The sequence below is a fragment of the Orycteropus afer genome, unplaced genomic scaffold, assembly GCF_000298275.1.
Source record: "Orycteropus afer afer isolate SDZICR_OR568_19922 unplaced genomic scaffold, OryAfe1.0 scaffold00010, whole genome shotgun sequence".
Taxonomy (NCBI): domain Eukaryota; kingdom Metazoa; phylum Chordata; class Mammalia; order Tubulidentata; family Orycteropodidae; genus Orycteropus; species Orycteropus afer.
The window spans coordinates 22072532-22091179 of record NW_006921597.1 but is presented as its reverse complement, the minus strand read 5'-3'; the positions used below and the strand labels follow the sequence as shown (position 1 = coordinate 22091179).

At 38.3% G+C, this 18648-nt stretch overlaps 1 protein-coding gene across 1 annotated transcript in view; it reads right to left on the bottom strand.

Annotated features, from left to right (window-relative positions):
- VAV3 (vav guanine nucleotide exchange factor 3) overlaps nucleotides 1-18648 on the bottom strand; it is a 539901-nt gene that overhangs the window by 414194 nt on the left and 107059 nt on the right. Inside the window, exon 2 of the mRNA XM_042782103.1 lies at nucleotides 15128-15244. Coding sequence (XP_042638037.1) covers nucleotides 15128-15244 — 117 coding nt within the window. The remainder of the gene's footprint in view (nucleotides 1-15127; nucleotides 15245-18648) is intronic.

Sequence of the window (18648 nt, the reverse complement as noted above, 5' to 3'; positions counted from 1 at the left end):
CTGCCCAGCCACTCAACCAGGCCTAGCCAACTTAACACAAAATAACTACACTAATATTAATGAATCGACGGCAAATAACAACAACAACAACAACAATATTAATGAAAATGGAGTATACCTGGGCTAAAAGGAAAAGCCTAAGTCTAGCACGGCACAAGCACACTGCCGTCGAGTCAGACCCAACTCATAGCGACCCCTCCTTGGGTTTCTGAGGCAATATCACTACAGAAGTAGATTGCCCAACCTTCCTTCCAAGGAGCGGCTAGTGCATTTCAACCGCCAGCCTTCTGGTTAGCAGTCAAATGCCTTAGGCACTACATCACCAGAGCTCCCAGGCCTAAGTCTAGATGTTTTCAAAGAGGATTACACAACAAAGATTTATCAAACCCAAATATTTGTAAAGTACTATGTGTACATTTTAAAATTCTACACCAGAATTACCAATTGTTGTTGTTATGTGCCGTCAAGTCATACCTGACACACAGCGACCCCTCCTTGGGTTTCCGAGGCAGTATCACTATGGAAGTAGATTGCGCAACCTTCCTTCCGAGGAGTGGCTGGTGGGTTTGAACTGCCAGCCTTCTAGTTAGCAGTCAGATGCCTTAGACACTATGCTACCAGAGAGTAGTTTCCTCTTAATTGTTCTTCATCTCTTCATTTCTTTAATAGCACTCATCACTGGCTGTAATTATCTTGCTTATTTATGCTTTACTTGTTTTGTTTGTTTCCTCAACTCAAATAGCACCTTGACTATCTCCTTAACACTGATTAAGCAGCACTTGGTAGGCACCTGGCAAAGAATAAGCACAGAAACATTTGCAGAATGAGGGGATGATGGATGAATTAATTACTCAGGAGAAGTTACCAGTGGCTGAGCCCTTTACCTTATGCTCACATTGCACTGTTACTCATAAATAGAAGCTCACTCATGCGCCTCACCACAACACAAATGAGGTAGGGATCATCTAACCAACATCATGTTACCAATCAGAAATCAATTCTAAGACATCAGGCAACTTTTCTACACACAGGTAGCTGGAAGCAGAGCAGGGTGAAACCCAGGTTTATTTGCTGTGGAAGTCTCAGAATGATCTGAGGAAGAGTCAATTAAAAGTGCCAAGTCCAAATTCCTACAATGCAGAGAAGGAGGACAATGGTCTGGGTTAGAACCAGGGGCATATACAGAGATGAATTAGCAAAGTCAGGTTCAGGGAGCCAATGCATCAAAGACCAACTGAACACAGAGCTCTAGAGAAAAGCCCACATTCTCTGATTTGAAGGAGAAAGACCGATGAAGATCAAGAAACCTTGAACTAAGTCATCGACGAGGGAGGTGAGGAAGGCGGGAAGGAAGGGGCATTCCAGGCAAAGGAAACAATCTTAAATAACAATCTGGTAAATTATGAGAATTTCAGTACTTTGGTAAGACTGAAGCGAGAGTGAGTATGAGGGTAGAAAAGTGAGAAAAAAGGCTACAAAAGCAGGTAGGAGGACACTGTGTGGGCTTTAGAAAGTTCTGATTTTTTTTTTTTTTCTCTATAAGTTACAGTTTTAAAACTATTAGTGACATAATCAGATTTGCATTTTCAGTAAAATGATTCAATTTGGAGTTTGAGAAGACTGGCAAGAGTTTACAGGGCAGTTTGGAGAGATACAGACCTGAAGGCAGGGAGACATTTAGACTGTTTGAATAGTCCAAGTCATGAGGGCCTGGACTAAGGCAAAGGCAATGAGAATTAATGAGAGAAATGGAAATGGAAGGCATTTGTAACTATAGCTCCCAGCAAGGTGAGTAAAGGAATATCTTTATCCAAATAGGAGTGAGTTTGAAGAGAAAAAATAAGTAGTTCAGTTTTGAATGTATGTTTGAAGGTATCATGTGATATCTAAATAGCTACTCATAATCAAATTTGAGAAATTGTGGATTAAGGAAAAGTCTGAGGAGCCTTGCTGGTGCAGTGGTTAAGCACTCAGCTGCGAACCAAAAAGGTCAGCAATTTGAACCCATCAACCACTCCATGGGAGAAAGATATGGCAATCTGCTTCCCTGAAGATTACAACCTTAGAAACCCTATGGAGCAGTTCTACTCTGTCTAGTAGGGTCACTATCAGTCAGAATTGACTCCATGGCAAGGGATTTGATTAGCAAAAGTTTAACTGCCTTACTGCAGGCCTTTTCAGTGTTTTTCTTATGCTCTATCCTAGAGAAGGGAATATAAAAACATTCTTGTTCAAATTAGTTTGGTAGTCATTGCACAGTGTCTACTAAACTTATTAGAACTAGAATACTTTTCCACCAATCTACCTATTAAGATCTTTCAGGACAATGGTGCTGCTTGGGAAATTATCTGGAAAATGCTGTTCTAGAAGTTTTCAATGATATCAAGGTTAGAGGACAGTGAAGATTTTTTTAACTGAATAGACTCAAAAAAAAAAAAAAAAAAATTAGAAAATAGACCAAGAAATGAAATTGAATAAGCACTAAGGTATAAAGAAGGACCCTTGTGTGGCTAATGTACTAGAATTCTTTAAGATGCATTATACTAAGAAAGAAAGTGAAAGAGAGGTAGATGTTTCTAAAAAGGTCAGCTCTGTTCACAGAAAAGAGAAATTGTGCTAGTGATGCAGGGATTGAGTTAACAGCCATTCAGACACATACATTTAGGGAAAGCTAGGAACTGTCGCCTCCTTCTCTGCTTAAATGGACACGACAGAGGCCTGGGAACAAGCCTTCTTTGTTCAGGAAGGATTCACTTGAGTGCCCTCTCCTTTAGTTATGTAAATATAGCACAAGCCACCTACTGCTGGGGGGGAAAGGGAAAAGGAGGCCTTTGTGAACTGACAAGAGGTTGACTCCTCACAGTACTCTTTGGTAGACTAAGCCTGCCCTAGGCTGAAAGTCTGCCAATTTTCAGGAAAAGTCCGGAGCCTTCTGTGATTAAAGAGACCAGAGAATTCAAATGCTGCTCTGAAATTGGAAGTTAGGTACTTCTGAAAATCAAAGCCAAACCATATGCCATCAAGTCAGTTCCAACTCATGGCAACCCCAATGTGTGTCTGAGTAGAACTGTGCTCCATAGGGTTTTCAGTGGCTGATTTTTCAGAAGTAACTTGCTAGTCCTTTCTTCGAGGCACCGGGTAGCCTCAAACCACCAATCTTCTGGTTAGTAGCAAGCATGTTAGTACCACTAACATGGTCTCCAGGGACCTCTGGAGAGGCCAACTAAAGAAAGCTTTGATCAAAGCTTATTGTCAGGAAAGGAGCCTCCAAACGGAATTCACTGCAAAACCAGGAAAATGTGGCCAGACTCAACACAGAGGTTACAATATTGTGGAAGCTAGTTTGAATACAGTGGAGCTGAGCAGGGCTGGAACTACAAGGGCATGCCAGTAAGGGGAGATGATATGTCAAAGCAACCTTGTAGGATCAATCGTTAATAATACCATTCTAGTAGATGATCAATTTGTGATTAAGCTTCTCAGAGTGCTCTGAAACAAGACTTCACAATGCTTTGAAGCAAGTCCTATTGACTGTATAGACCCAGAGACTCTTGAATCATTTAGGGTAGGAGAGAATTGCCTAACTTCTATTAAGAGTGGGAATTCAAACAAATAATTTTAAGAAGAGAAAGAGATTATATATATGTGCCAAGATGATTCATCCTGGTTACATACATATATATGAAAAAATGTTTCTAATTGTAGACTAAACTGGAAGCACTCGCCAATAATGATCTTTCAAACCACAGCAGTGTAATGTCCCCATGGCCATCTGCAACTGAGGAAAGACCAGAAGTCCTTGACTGGAAGGGTTTCCTCATGACCCGGGAAGCTGGCAGAGTTTAGAGGAGATATACAGATATTAGGAAACCATTACAGGTTCTCAAGTATCATCATGTCTGGAAGCATGTGGTGCTTTTGAAGGTGAGCTCTCAGTGCCCACAAGGACTAGAAACAGGGAGCTGGGATGTGGAAAATGATGAGTCAGCCAGGCATAAAATGCTAAGAGGCCAGCCTAGGGTAACAGCAGCAGCTAGGCAAAGAAGCCCTTATCCTTACATATGCACACATACCAAAAAATAAAATAAAATATCTGTTCCCATCTAGCCAAATGCAACTCATGGCAACCCCATATATTGCAGAGAACTGTGTCTATAGAGGTTTTTCAAGGCTATGATCTTTTGGAAACAAATCACTAGGCCTTTCTTCTAACATGCCTCTAGGTGGGTTCAAACTGTTAACCTTTCAGTTAGTAGTCAATCACTTAACCCAGGGTCTCCTTACATATGCACACTGAGGTATAACACAAGTTAAGCTTACTCTAACACAACATATTATAAGGTATTACAGGTGGGACAGAAATTTGAGCTTAAAATGTAAAGACAGCTTGATAGTAGCAGGTCTCTGCTAATAAACTATGTGTATGCTGGGGGAGTAATTGTGACCAAAACAAAAAATTTTATATATATATATATATATATATATATATATATATATATATATATATATATATATATATATATATATATGCCTCTTAGTGGATACAGTAAAAGACAGCTATGAGTTGCCACTAAAAAAAGAATTTTGAAGTCCTTTTCTACATAAAGTTCACCATGTATCCCTATATTTTCTCAACAAGCTCATATTTATTTTTGAACAGAAATGTATTTAAGGTGCTGGAGGACCAAACCACCCTTAGCTTTAAACTAATATAGCTGCTAATTTGGTTTGGATCCAAGGAGAAAAGAACACTTGATGAGGGTAAAGTCACCTTTCACCTTCAGTGAAAGTTTCACTGATGAATTCTCAACTAAAATCACTATATAAAAAAAGCAAATGAATGCTATTCTTAGCTAAAACCCTAGGCAAACATAGGTATAATATAAACTACATGTGTACATACACACCCATACATACACATGTATTATAATTTTAATAATCTGAGCCAGATAGAATCAAACCAAATAAATCAAGTTTCAAGGAATTAGAATCCTGTTTGACTTTACACAAAGCTACAGAATTCTGGATGATCTATATTTACATAAACTATTTGCTCCAGACTAGATCTAAATTCTCTAACTGAAAGGCTGGCAGTCCAAATCCACCACAGGCACCTCAGAAGAGAGGCTAAATGATGGATCTATTTCCAAAAAACTCAGCCACTGAAAACCCTATGAGAGCAATGCTATGCTGATGCACATGGTCACCATGAGTCAGAACAACCTAATGGCAACTGGCAAGATCTAAATTTATTCACTTAATCATATTAAACAATATACCAGGCATTTTACATATTTTATCCCTTTAACACAATTTTTTAAATTGCCTTTTATTATTATTTTTATTATTATTAATCCTCCACAGTAGATTATTATTCATTTTCATAAAAGGAAACTGAGGCACAGAGAGACTAAGTGAACTAAGTGATGAGTCAGAGGTCACACTGAATATTTCAGGGTTTTCTGACTTATTGGACCATCTTACCCAAGTAGATGAATAACTCTAAGCACCACTTAGAAGTACCACACTGTTTCCAGATGAATGATTTAGAGGCTTTTTGGGTCTCTTTTACCTTGAGGTTTTAAGATCACTTCCAAATCATTCTATATGGCTGAAATATACAGACATAGGCTGGAGGTCTCGGGAGGAAGTGAGTTCCCCAGTCTACAGAGGCCTTTATGCCAGTTTTCTTGACCGTGTTGAACAGGAACAAACATGAGAAAGACATCTGATGACTTTGAGGGTCTGTTTGGAGTCTGAAAATCTATGATCTCCCTGAGTCAATGATAAATGTAAAAACATTTATCATGAAACCGGAGCTATGCTTCTACTTAATTACTTGCTGTTAGCTGGCACTGAGTTGATTCTAACTCATGGAGACCCCACATGAGCAGAGTGGAACTGCTCCAGACAGTGCTCTAGGCTTGTCTTCTGAAGTACCTCTGGGTACTTTCGAACTATCAACCTTTCAGCTAGTAGTCAAGCACTTAACCATCTGTTCCACCCAGGGGCTCTCTCTCACTCTTCATTCAATAGGAAATATAGAAGCTTCTGAACAGTTCCCAAAGTGTCTGTCTGGAACTTGAGCAGTAGGAAAAAAGTTAACATACCTACCACCTGAAATCTGCCTGACAAAATCAAGTGAATCCCTTAGATTTTCCTTTTAGTTGAGAGAGCTAAATAAAACTGGTTTGAGAAAGAAAAAGTGAAAAATGCATTGACTCGTGTTGCTAAAAGTTCACAGATACATTGGACTTCAAGTATAGCTTAACTCAGGTCTCATGCATTATCACCAGGATCTTCCTCAGTGCTGCTCCCTCTGAACTGGATCCATTTTGAAAGTCCATGTAGTACCCAGATAGCTATACATCTTCCATGCCTCACAGACTCTCACCCAAATACCTCCAAATCAGAAGGAGAATAGATTAGCTCTCACAAATGACACAATACATCATACCGGCCCCAAGTGAGAGACTTGCCCATCCCTGAACCTATCACTATGACCAAAAGGATAGCACTCTATTTGATTACACCAATTAGAACTTCAGCCTTGGAACTAGGAGTAAGGTCAATCTCACCTAAACTACATAACTGAGAGTAGGAAAGGGCAGTATGGTAGGTCAAAAATGACTGCCAAAAGATCTACATCAAATCCCTGGAGTCTGTTATTGTTACCGTACTTGGAAAAGGTGTCTCTGTAAACGAAAGAGAAGATGAGGGGATAACCCTGGATTATCTGGTGGACCCCAAATCTAATGAGAGCAGCAGAGAGAGATATGATACAGATTCATAGAGAAGAAGACAGACACAGGGGAAAAAGTGATAAGAAGATGGAGTGATGCAGTGATAATCCAAGGAAGAAACACCATCACCAGAAGTCAAAGTATAGGCATGGAAAAGATTCTCCCCCAGAGCCTCTGGAGGGAACACATGCCAGCTAATACCTTGATTACAGACTTCTGACCACCAGAACTGTGAAAGCATAAATTTCTGAGTTTCTCAGGCATTGCTTGGTGGTAATCTGTTATGGCAAACTAATACAGGTGATTTCTTAAAGATCAAAGGCAACAGAAGAAGAGAGAAAGATGACTGTGCTAAATAGAATAGCACTATGCCACATTAGAAAGAACAAAACTTATTTCCTAATCTTACCCCTCCAAAATGATTTATTCTTGCACACAAGTCAAAATTCAACCCCTATGTTTTCCAGTAAAGCTGAAGTCCATTAATAATAATAATAATGGTGGCAATAGTAATAATAGTTAATATTTATTGAGTACTGACATTGAACACCAAGACATTCTATTAAGCATTTCACATACATTATCTCATTTAATGCCCAACCTCGTTTTATGAGGCCAGTAGTATGGTTCAGTGGTAACATTCTTGCCTTCTATGCAAGATACGAGGGTTTGAATCCCAGACAATGAACTTCATGGGCAGTCACCACCCATCTGTCAGTGGAGCTTTCATGTTACTATGATGCTGAATAGGTTTTAGCAAAACTTCCAGACTAAGACAGACTAGGAAGAAAGGACTGGTGATCTACTTCTAAAAATCAGCCAGATCTGATCCATAAATGATCACTAGGATAGCACAGGACCAGACAATGTTTTGTTCCACTGTGCATGGGATAGCCTTGAGTCCTGGGCCAACTTAACAGCAGCTAACAACAATACCCTCAATTTACGGATAAAGAAAATGAATATAAGAGAAGTAACTTGCTCAAGGTCATATAACTAGGAGATACTGTAATCAGAAGGTAAACCAAGATCCAATTAAGAAACTATGTTCTTAACCAAAATATAATCCTATCTCTGCTGATAACTTCCTTACCTGCATCCCTTACCCACCCCTCAGCTAACCCTCTGGATTCCTGTTGACAACACACCAGTGTCTGTCCTGAACCTAAATACATTAAAGCCACTCTATTGCTACAAAAATCAGTTGAAATAACCTCTGGGCAGGTGTGAGTCTCTTTGATTCAAGAAAAAATATCACCTCACACTTTCAGGGTGCTTCAAAATACTAGAAACAATTGAAGTGAAGTCCAAGGGTAGCTAGAGATATGCCCTACATCCACAACTTGGAAGGAGCCAATTTCAGGCTGTTATCTGGACAGCAGCAGCAGCCTGGTTTCCATTACTCACTAGAAATTGTTTCATTAAAGAAAAATCCCATGTGCTTCTGCAGCAAGAATGTGTCAACAGATAGCACAGTAGGAAACCCTCCAAACACATAAAAAAAAAAAAAAAAAATACTGTTAATCAGAAAATGACAATCAGCACAGAGTAAGAGAAAATTCGTTATATATAGCATGTAAGTCAGCAAACTTATAGATCCTTCTGCAAAGTCAAAAAAGCAAAACAAAATGTCTAATCTTATTTCAGGAGAAAATGATTTTTTTTGTTTTTTTTGTTTTCGTTTTGCTTTTTTAACTATATTTCTTAAGCAAAAAGTTAACTAACAAGATTCTACTTATTTTTATTACTAGGAAGCCAGGAAAAAAAATTATCTTTGTAAGTAAGAAAGGAAATCATATTTTAAAACTATAGAAATAAATATACTCAAAACCAGAGAGTTCTAAGGGTTCTTAACAGTGCATCCAAGTGAACCCCTAAAACTAATTTTTAAACAATTTAGATCAAAAATATCCCCTGAAGTCTTTAAAACCAAACAATAGTTTAACTCAACTAGTAAAGAAAATGTCTGCCTTCAGCATTATGCTTTTTAAAGAACTAATCTCCATGGGATCAAAAAGACAACAGCAACTCAAAAAATTATATAAGATGCTTAGGGGCAGTGAGTTTATGTCAATGGGGAAGGAAAAACTCAGAAAAGGAGGGTGAGAATGGTTGCACAACTCGAAGAATGTAATCAAGGTCAAAGAATTGCTGAATTAGTGGATGCTTTGCTGAGTATATTTTCAACAACAAAATTAATAATTTTTAAAAAGATGAAAGGGCATCCAAGGTCATTGCTCTTCTGAGGTTCAGCAGTCTTAGACAAGGACTCCACCTCTTTCACAAATCTGTTTCAGTATTTAACAACTCTCATAGTGAGAGACATATCAAGCCTCAGGTCTCTGCTGACTCTTAGTATTCAAGCTCTGGTAGCATAGTGGCTAAGGCACTTGACTGCTAACCAGAAGGCTGGCGGTTCAAACCCACCAGCCACCCCTCGGAAGGAAGATGGGGCAATCTACTTCCGTACTGATACTGCCTTGGAAACCCAAGGAAGGGTCGCTATGAGTCAAGTTCGACTCGACGGCACATAATAACAACAAAATATGTGTGTGTGTGTGTGTGTGTGTGTATAGTGCTTAAAACTATTCTAATTTCCATTGATATATGAGTTTGAATTGAAGTGAGTAATTATACAACATTGATATAAGAAACCCATTGCCATGGAGTCAATTCTGACTTACAGCGACCCTGTAGGAGCCCCAGCGGCACAGTGGTTAAGAGCTCAGCTGCAAACCATAAGCTTGGTTGTTTGAACCCACCAGGCACTCTGCAGGAAAAAGATGTGGCAGTCTGCTACCTTAAAGATTCACAGCCTTAGAATGCCCATAGGGCAGTTTGATTCTGTTCTATGGGTTTGCTATCAGTCAGAATCTACTTGGCGACAATAGGTTTAGGGTTTTTTGGTATTAATATACAGGATTGCCATGAGTCAGGGGCTGACTTGACAGCAAGTAACAATAACAACACTGAGTAAATGGCTCCAGACTGGGAATTAAAGGTAATGATGAAAGGCAAAATTATTATAAGTCCTTTCATAGCATACAAAGGAGCCCTGGTGGTTAACTGCTCAGCTTCTGACCAAAAGGACAGTGATCCAAATCTACCCAGAAGCTCTAATGGAGAAATACCTGGCAAGCTACGTCCATAAAGATTATACCAAGATAACTCCGTGGGGCAGCTCTACTCTGTTACATGGGGTCGCTAACAGTCAGAAGCGACTCTGCATCGTCCAACAACAATAGTGCCCAAAATGATGCCCTTTTCCATCTCATAACTTAAAAGAAAAATTATTATTCATTTGTGTGGATTAACATTTTTTCCAGGATTTTCCTAATTTCTTAAAGAAAATATATCAAGTCTATGATTCAAGGTGTTGCTGTTGTTGTTATGCGCCATCGAGTCGGACCCGACTCATAGCGACCCCTCCTTGGGTTGCCTAGGCTGTACCACTATGGAAGTAGATTGCCCAACCTTCCTTCCGAGGAGTGGCTGGTGGGTTTGAACCGCCAGCCTTCTGGTTAGCAGTCAAGTGCCTTAGGCACTATTCAAGGTAGATTTCCTGAACTCAGAATTGAGGGTGGTAAGACAAATATTAGAGAGCAAAATACATTAAAACAACAACAAAAGAAACATTGTATCAAGTCAATTCCAACTCATAGTGACCCTACAGAACAAAGCAGAATTGTCTCTTAAGGTGTCTAAGGCTTTTTAGTCTTCACGAAGCAGAGTGCTCATCTTTCTCCCACGGAGCCACCAGTGGGTTTGAACTACCACCTTTCAGGGAACAGCCAAATGCTTTTAACTATGGTGCCACCAGGGCTCCTTGCTGAATACATTACAATGGGACAAAAGGGAGGGAGAAAGTAACTGGAGACTGATGGTATATGTAAAGACAAGAATCTGTGCAATGTCTGTCTATTTAGAGTTACTGACTGTAAGGAAGATTATATTGCAATCTCAGGTAGTAATCCTTCTTTCTGAAGATAAAGGGCAATTAGATGCCAAGTGACAAATCACTTGTACTTTTAAATTCCTTTGTTTTTCTCCCTCATGTCCATCCTTTCCCCTGAGTAGTCACACTGACAGTGGGCCTTAAAACACAGACAAGGGAACACAAAGGGCTGGGATATCCTAGACCTAAGCTCCTGATCCAGCTCTCATGGCCAGGAAGGAGACCTCAAAGTCCCCATTTAACTGCCCATGTTTTAGTTGCCTCATCTAAACTAAAATGAGAACTGAAAAATGGGAATGCTTGCTTGCTTTCCTTCTTCACTGTTGTGAAACCACTGTGAGACTCCAATGAGATCAGTGATATGAAGTATTCTGAAAATTTGAAAATTCAAAAAAAGGAACTTATATTTATCAACATATCCCTAAGTAAAAATGCACCAATATGAATCCTAGACTCACTATTTGTATGCACTGATGAAAGAATGGGAGCACACAGATACAAATATTTGTCATTTTAAATTAAGTAAAATCTAATTAAATCCCAGAGAATGGAATGCTCTGGTAGCATAGTGGCTAAGGCACTTGACTGCTAACCAGAAGCTGGCTGTTCAAACCCACCAGCCACTCCTCGCAAGGAAAGTTGAGCAATCTGCTTTTGTAGAGATACTGCCTCAGAAACCCAAGGAGGGGTCGCTATGAGTCGGGTCCGACTTGAGGGCACATAACAACAACAACAACACGTTATGTTAAAATTTTTATTCCCAGTATCAGGAATAATGTTGCTTCTGATTTAACACTCTCTTCACATTATTTTTCCCCTTAGATATTAAAAGCTCCATGAATTCTCCCAGTTGCATCACTTATAATCTGTTGTTGTTGTTGTTGTTATGTGCCGTCGAGTCAGCCCTGACTCATAGCGACCCCTCCTTGGGTTTCCGAGGCAGTATCACTACGGAAGTAGGATTGCCCAACCTTCCTTCCAAGGAGTGGCTGGTGGGTTTGAACCACCAGCCTTCTGGTGAGCAGGCAAGTGTCTTAGCCACTATGCTACCAGAGCTCCCCACTTATAATCTAGGATCAATAAAATGGGGAGAACAACAGTACACTTAATATAAGGACTGAGCCGAACATAAAAAGCACTTAGAGCCATACTAGAATATAAGACTGTCTGAATTACTGTATTAAAGAATCAGCCAAATCATTGGTCCAATACCTACCAGATATACGAGTTTGGGCCCTGGTTCTATCATCTGTATAACGAAGAAAATAATACTAACTACCTCATTGGGTTCTTATGAGGATTTTTTAAAATTATGTATTTCTGTGGAGAAAGGACACCTGGTACATAGTAAATGTTCGTTAAGTGGCAGTGGTGATGGTTTTAGTAAGATCTACAGGTAGTCCCCAACTTACAACAGGGTTCTATTCCAATGACTGTCTTGAGTTGGTTCTGACATAAGTCACATAACCTCATTGTTTTCAGTTTTCATTATTATTGCCTTTTATTATCAATATCTTTATAAACCCAATCTTTGCCTTTGGGAGTTAGCATGAGAACAATAACATCAGCAGAGTCCATGCTGTAGCACTGTATGTACTACATACTACTAAAGATAAGATGTTAAAAAAAAAATTACTGTTCTAAGTGCAGTTTATCATAACTCAAATATATCCTAAGTCCACGACTACCTGCTTACCTGCTCCTTTTAGTACTAGTCAAAAAAGTATAGGTAAATTATACAGAGCTATCACAAATTCTTTAATGATCAATGTTTTTTTTTAGGTCAAATACAATTCTGAAGACAAAGCTACATCAGTCTTGGCAGTAGCAAAAATGTAGGTGACTTTTGAGTAGCAATTATAATTGTAAACCACAACCTTAAATTTGCTTCAGAGTTCCAAAAGAACGAAACCCACTGCCATCAAGTCAATTTCAACTCACAGTAAAAACTTGCAAGATATTCTAAGTAGCCATTTACATATGAGGAACATACTGTTTATTCCTTTACAGTCAACTTTCTGTCTCCTACAAAGTTGCTGTTGTCCAATCAAGCTAGCAAAAAATGTAATTCCACTAGAACAAAGCTCTGCATTTTGAAAGTACTTACATAACTTCTCAATCTTTATCAAGACTGTGTATTGAAAATTTGAGTTGAAGATGAGCTGTCAACAAAGCAAGACTTAAAATAATTGTTGAATGAATTATTTGAAATGAAGGAATATTTTTCTAAAAATCTACATGCAACAATTTTGAGAATAAAATATCAATAGCTAATGGCTCAACATATTAATGAGGAACAAGCCTACTGATAAGACACATCTGTTGAAATGTCACCTTAAGACTTCTTTCTCTTTTAATCTTTCACAAAGCACCAAGCTGTCCCTTGGCACCCAGTGCCTTTATCAGGAATAAAATAAAAAGGTCACCTTTGTTTACAGCCAGAATGGTGCAGTGGTTAAGCTTTGGCTGCCAAATGAAAGGTGGGCAGTTCTAATCAACCAGCTGCTCTGTGGGAGAAATATGTGGCACTTTGCTTCCATAAAGATCACAGCCTTGGAAGCCCTGTGTGACAGTTCTACTTTATCCTGTAGGGTCACTATGAGTCAGAATCAACTTGATGGCAATGAGTTTTTTGTTGTTGTTTAGAGCCATACACAAGAGCCCTGGTTATTCAGTGGTTAAAGAGCTCACCTGCTAACCAAGAGGTTGCCAGTTCCAATCCACTAGCTCCTCAACATGAGAAAGACGTGGCAGTGTGTTTCTGTACAGATTATCCTTGAAAACCCTAAGGGGCACTTTTACTCTGTCCTACTGAGTTGCTGTGAGTCACAACTGACTCAACAGTAAGGAGTTTTTGTTTAGTAGAGCCATATATAAAGTCTGTGATGGCTCTCAAATGCTTTTGTCAGAAACAGCTACTTTTCATTTTTCTGTAACAGAAGGAAATAAAGGAAAATTAAAGAAGACAAAAAGGAGAAGGGGCAAAAAACAGAGTAAAAATTGTCTCTGGTGTTTTTCAGGCCCAACAGTTTGAAGGACTATCCGGGTTTCTGCTTGATTCCTCTTTTTCTTCAAAGTTTCATTTCACAGCCATGGACAATGTGCTACCACTTTCTTACTATGGACTATATTTTCAGTTCCTTTAATTTTCTGTCATATTACATTCTCAATCACTGTTTCTGGACCTCAAGGCAGTTAAATCATAGCTTGCCAGAGTTAAAAGGAATCTTAGAAATCATGTTCTTATACCCATTTGCTCCTATACAGTCTTCTAAGCCAGCAAGTATATTGATGACTGAGAGGGCTGATGAATTCTAGATCATAAAATGAGTGTGAGTCAAGGCCACATAGAGAATCTAGGTCTTCTCTCTTCCTAGGCAGAAAGGTTTCACTTTACTTGGTGTATTTCAGAATTCCTTGTTTCTGTGCCAAGATTGTTCCATTCATTCTTATTACCGAAAAAGTCAATCCATTGCCTGCTTTTTCTTTCCAACCAAAATATTACATCTTAGGAATCAAATAATGTATCACTCAAAGAGCCTTTTGATTTTATTTTAGTACTTGAATTTTAAGTCTATAACTTTTAATGAGCACAGGTTAAGAGCAATCTTCTCAACATCATTTAGTTTTTCCTCTAATGTGTTTAGTTTCATAAAACAATTATGTCACAGGCTAAAGTTATGTCACTTTAATAATCTGAGACTTTTATGACTACTTAAATGCAAAAGGTTTAACTTTATGCCCAATCACTTCATCATAAACAACCATAACTTTGAAAAGATAATTTCTTTCACTTACCATACATGTGTATGATATATACACAATTGATAACAGTAAACATACAATTTTCTTATTAAAAAAAAATTAAAGCACTAAAATCCAACAAATATCTGCCAAAACCCAAATAGGAGGAGTTACTCGATAATCTCAAATGTTTCAGTGATTCATGTCTTCTCCAAGTCACCTTCCCAAGTATCAACATAGAGAAGGAATAGTAGAACATTCTCAACTTTCAAATACTAGTGGCTTTGATATGAAGATTGGAAGGAAGGAATGCTGATCCTCAGACATGAGTGCCCAACAAACTATCTAAAGGATGGACAACAGTAATCTACTCTGTGAGGCAGCCAGCCAAAACAAATAAATAAAAACCACCTCTCCATAAAAGCTCTCCATCATACTGCTTTAATTAAAAAGTAACTCTAACTTGTTTTAGGCAGTTGTTGGTGCTATTTGGTTCTTTGTTGTTTGGGGTTTTTTGTTTGCTTATTTTGATTTTTTGTCTAAGTCATCTATATGTGAAATTAAGTAAATACTGACGATAACTCAGTCACTTAAGTCACATGCTCTACTTCAGCAAGATATGAAACTGTAAATATGCAATAAAAGGCTCTCCAATAAAAAATATGAAAAAATAAAATGTAATTACCTTTCCAAAGTCACGAACATCAAACAAGTCAAATGCCTCAAAGAGTTCACTTTTTCTCATTCCAAATGTCTCGCAACAGGCTGTTAGAAATGTTCTTATGTTCTTCAAGCAAAGAAACTGAAGGATGGAAAATAACTATTAGTATACAGTGAATCATTTTGAATGCTATCTACATCCATCACACCCAGAATGATATAAAAATGGCTGGGAATAGTTAATCACCTTTTGTGGTTGTTTCCCAATTATTCATGCAGCAGTATTTACTGAAGCAGTTGCCCTTGAGTTGACTACAACTCATGGTGACACCATTTGTGTCAGAGTAGAGGCGTGTTTCCTAGGGCTTTCAATGGTTGACTTTTCAGACGTAAATCACCACACCTTTCTTTTGGGACACCTCTGGATGGACTTGAACCTCCAATCTTTCAGTTAGTAGCTGAGATGTTAATATTTCTTGAGCACTCCCTATCTCCTAGGCATTCTTCCAAGCAGAGGTGATACAGCTGTGAACCTAACAGACAAAATCACTGCCTTCATAAAATTTAACTTATTATAATGAGAGAAGACAGACAAAAACAAAAAAGCATGAAATAGTAATTTTTTTTTCACTTGATGACAAGTGCAACAGAGGAAAATGAAACAGAGAAGAGGGATCAGGAATACGGGAGAAGAGGAGTCATTTTAAACAGGATGGCTAGAGAAGACCTTGCTAAGATAAGTGAAGAGAGACAGGAATATGCCAACCAGAACTGCAGCACCAGAATATTCCAGGCTAATTAAGTAGCAGCATGTACTAAGGCCCTGAGGCAGGAGGAAGCTTGGTATGGGCCAAGGAAAAGGTGAATGCAATAAGAGCAGAAGGAAGTGACAAGAAAAGGAGTAGGAGGTGAGGTAAGAGAAGTAACAGGGTCAGATGATGAAGGGTCTTATAGGACTTCCTATCCTGAGATAGGAAGTCAGTGGAGATCTTGCAACAGAATGACATGATCTGACCTGATGTTTTAAAAGGGTCTTTCGGGAAGACCAGTTAGGAGGCTATTATAATCATCCAGGCTAGACACAACTGTGGGAAAGCCAAGTGTTAAATGTTTAATATGTTAAATTTGAAATGCCTCTTAGTCATACAATGATATGTGAGACAGGCGATTGGATATACAAGTCCGGAGTCGAAAAGACAGGTTTGTACTAAAGAGGTAAATGAAATTCTTGAGTAGGCAAAGGGGAGTGGATCTGGTGGTGCCCAAGTGGCTTTAGACAGAATGACATCAGCTTGTCCACAGCAGCAGGAGAGAAGGCAGAAGCTACTGAAACACCACAGTCAGAGCTCACTTTCATTATCCTAAAGATAATAAAAGTATCAGATCTGCCTAAACAGAATAGGCACATCCCCTGAAAGTGAATCCATTCTTTTTGGAAATATTAGCTGCTATGGCATGTGCAAAAACACTTACTAGCCTCCAATCAGTGAGCAGCATATTATTACCTGTCGCATCTTTGCTTTTTTTTCTTTCTATAAGCACCAATGTTTTGTTTAATCTTGTTTTTTGTTTTTTTAGTTTGCAGAAAGCACATCTTATTTTTTCCACATCTGAAATATTCAGATTCTTTTATAGGCTTAAGTGAAATACAGTTTTACCCTTTACAGGAATCCTCCTCAGAGGCTTAAATATTTAAGGAGGGGTTAAAAACCACAGAAGCAGCATCATAAGCCCTTCCAGGCACAAAGGCAGCAGCCAATCAGCACATTCAGGAACTGCTTTCACTTTAAAAATTCATAAGAGACCTTTAGGAGACAGACTTACTCTGCATGTGGCTCTTCCCATAGACTAGCTTATTTACAGATTAAAAGCCTCGCATTCTGCCAAGACAGACAATAATTACTCTCTTGGGGATTATGCAACTGCTCTCTTGCAATATTTTTACATAATTAAGTGCTCGACTCATAGCTCACCAAGGAACAAAGTATAATTGCACATACCACCCTCTGAAGATTTCTAACCAAACTTAAATGTTCCCCCTGTGTAGGGAAAACTACAGTGCCTTCCACTAAAGTGCTTTGATCATTAATTCAGAAAAGAAAAATTCAAACAGTAAAAACAGTATGAAATATAGTCATACTCACATTCATAGAAGAGGAAATTTAAAAACAGGCCTTTTCCTTACTTCTGGAACCAATATAAATCTTAGTTGCCCCCCAACTAGTTCAAGTCTACTAAATCCACCAAAACATATTTGTAGATTTGAAAAAAAGTCACTCAGTTTCTAAACTCTTGCTTTTCTAGGCATTCCTCAAATTTAGTCATCCCCTTTATGTGTTTTTTTCATTCAATAGTTTTTGAATGCCTATTACATTTCAGATACTGAAAATGCAAAAAATGAATAGGACACAGGCCTGCCCCATGCTTCTCTACTAAGCTTGTCTAGAGATTTTCACAGTGCTTCAAAATTTGGGTAGTAACGCTAGGCTCACGCTTCACACAATGATCACAGGTCATTTGGCTCTATGCTTACAAAGGAACAGAGTCCAGGAAGGAAGAAAGCCCAATGGGCCTTGATGCCACTGCTGATGAACAGAGCTTCATCTGCTCCCGGAACTGCCCACCCCACGACTGGTGTTTTGCTTTCATCATATTGATTTTTTTTTTTCTTTTTCTAGTTTACTTTAAACAAAAGCATTTAAATTAAAATTTTAAAATTTTTCAAACCTAAAGTAAAGTAGGAAGAAAGAATCGTTCAATGAGCACTCTGCTAGCTCAGGAATTATAGCATCTCATCATCTATGCTTCTGCATGCATTCCTTTTCTGTCTTGATTTATAAAATTTATTTAGCTGAACCATTTGACAGTAAGTTGTAGACTTTGTGTCACTTCACTCTGAAATAATGCCACATGCAACTCTTAAGAATAAAGACATTTTCCTACATTCTGACAATATAATTATCACATTTAAGAAAATATTATTTAATATCCATTTCATATTCAAATTTTCTCAATTGACCCCAGACATATTTTTTCAATATTTTTCCTTCAACCTGAGATCCGATCAAGTTTAATTCATTGCATTTGACTATTCTGTCTCTGTAGTATCTTTTAATCTAGAAAATTCTGCTACCTTTTTATATTTTTAAAATGACATTGATTTTTTTAAGAGTCTGGATCAATTGTCTTACAATTCTGCATTCTTACATTCTGCACTTGTCTGATTATCTCCTCATGATATCATTAAACCTGTCCCTCCATCACTTTTGTTTCCTGTGAACCAAAAGCTAAGTCTAGATTCAAATTAAACAGTTTGAGCAAGAATACTTTATACTGTGAACTTCATATTTCACTGCATCAGGAAGCACAAAATGTCATGTTGTCCCCTTATTTCTAAGGTTGATGACTTGCTTAGATGATTACTGCCACATCTCTCTAATACAAAGATACATATCCCTCTTTAAATTAAACATAATCTAGGAGTGGTAACTTGGTGCCATTTAGTTGTACTATGGTTGTCCTATTTCCCAATATATTTTCGCCATG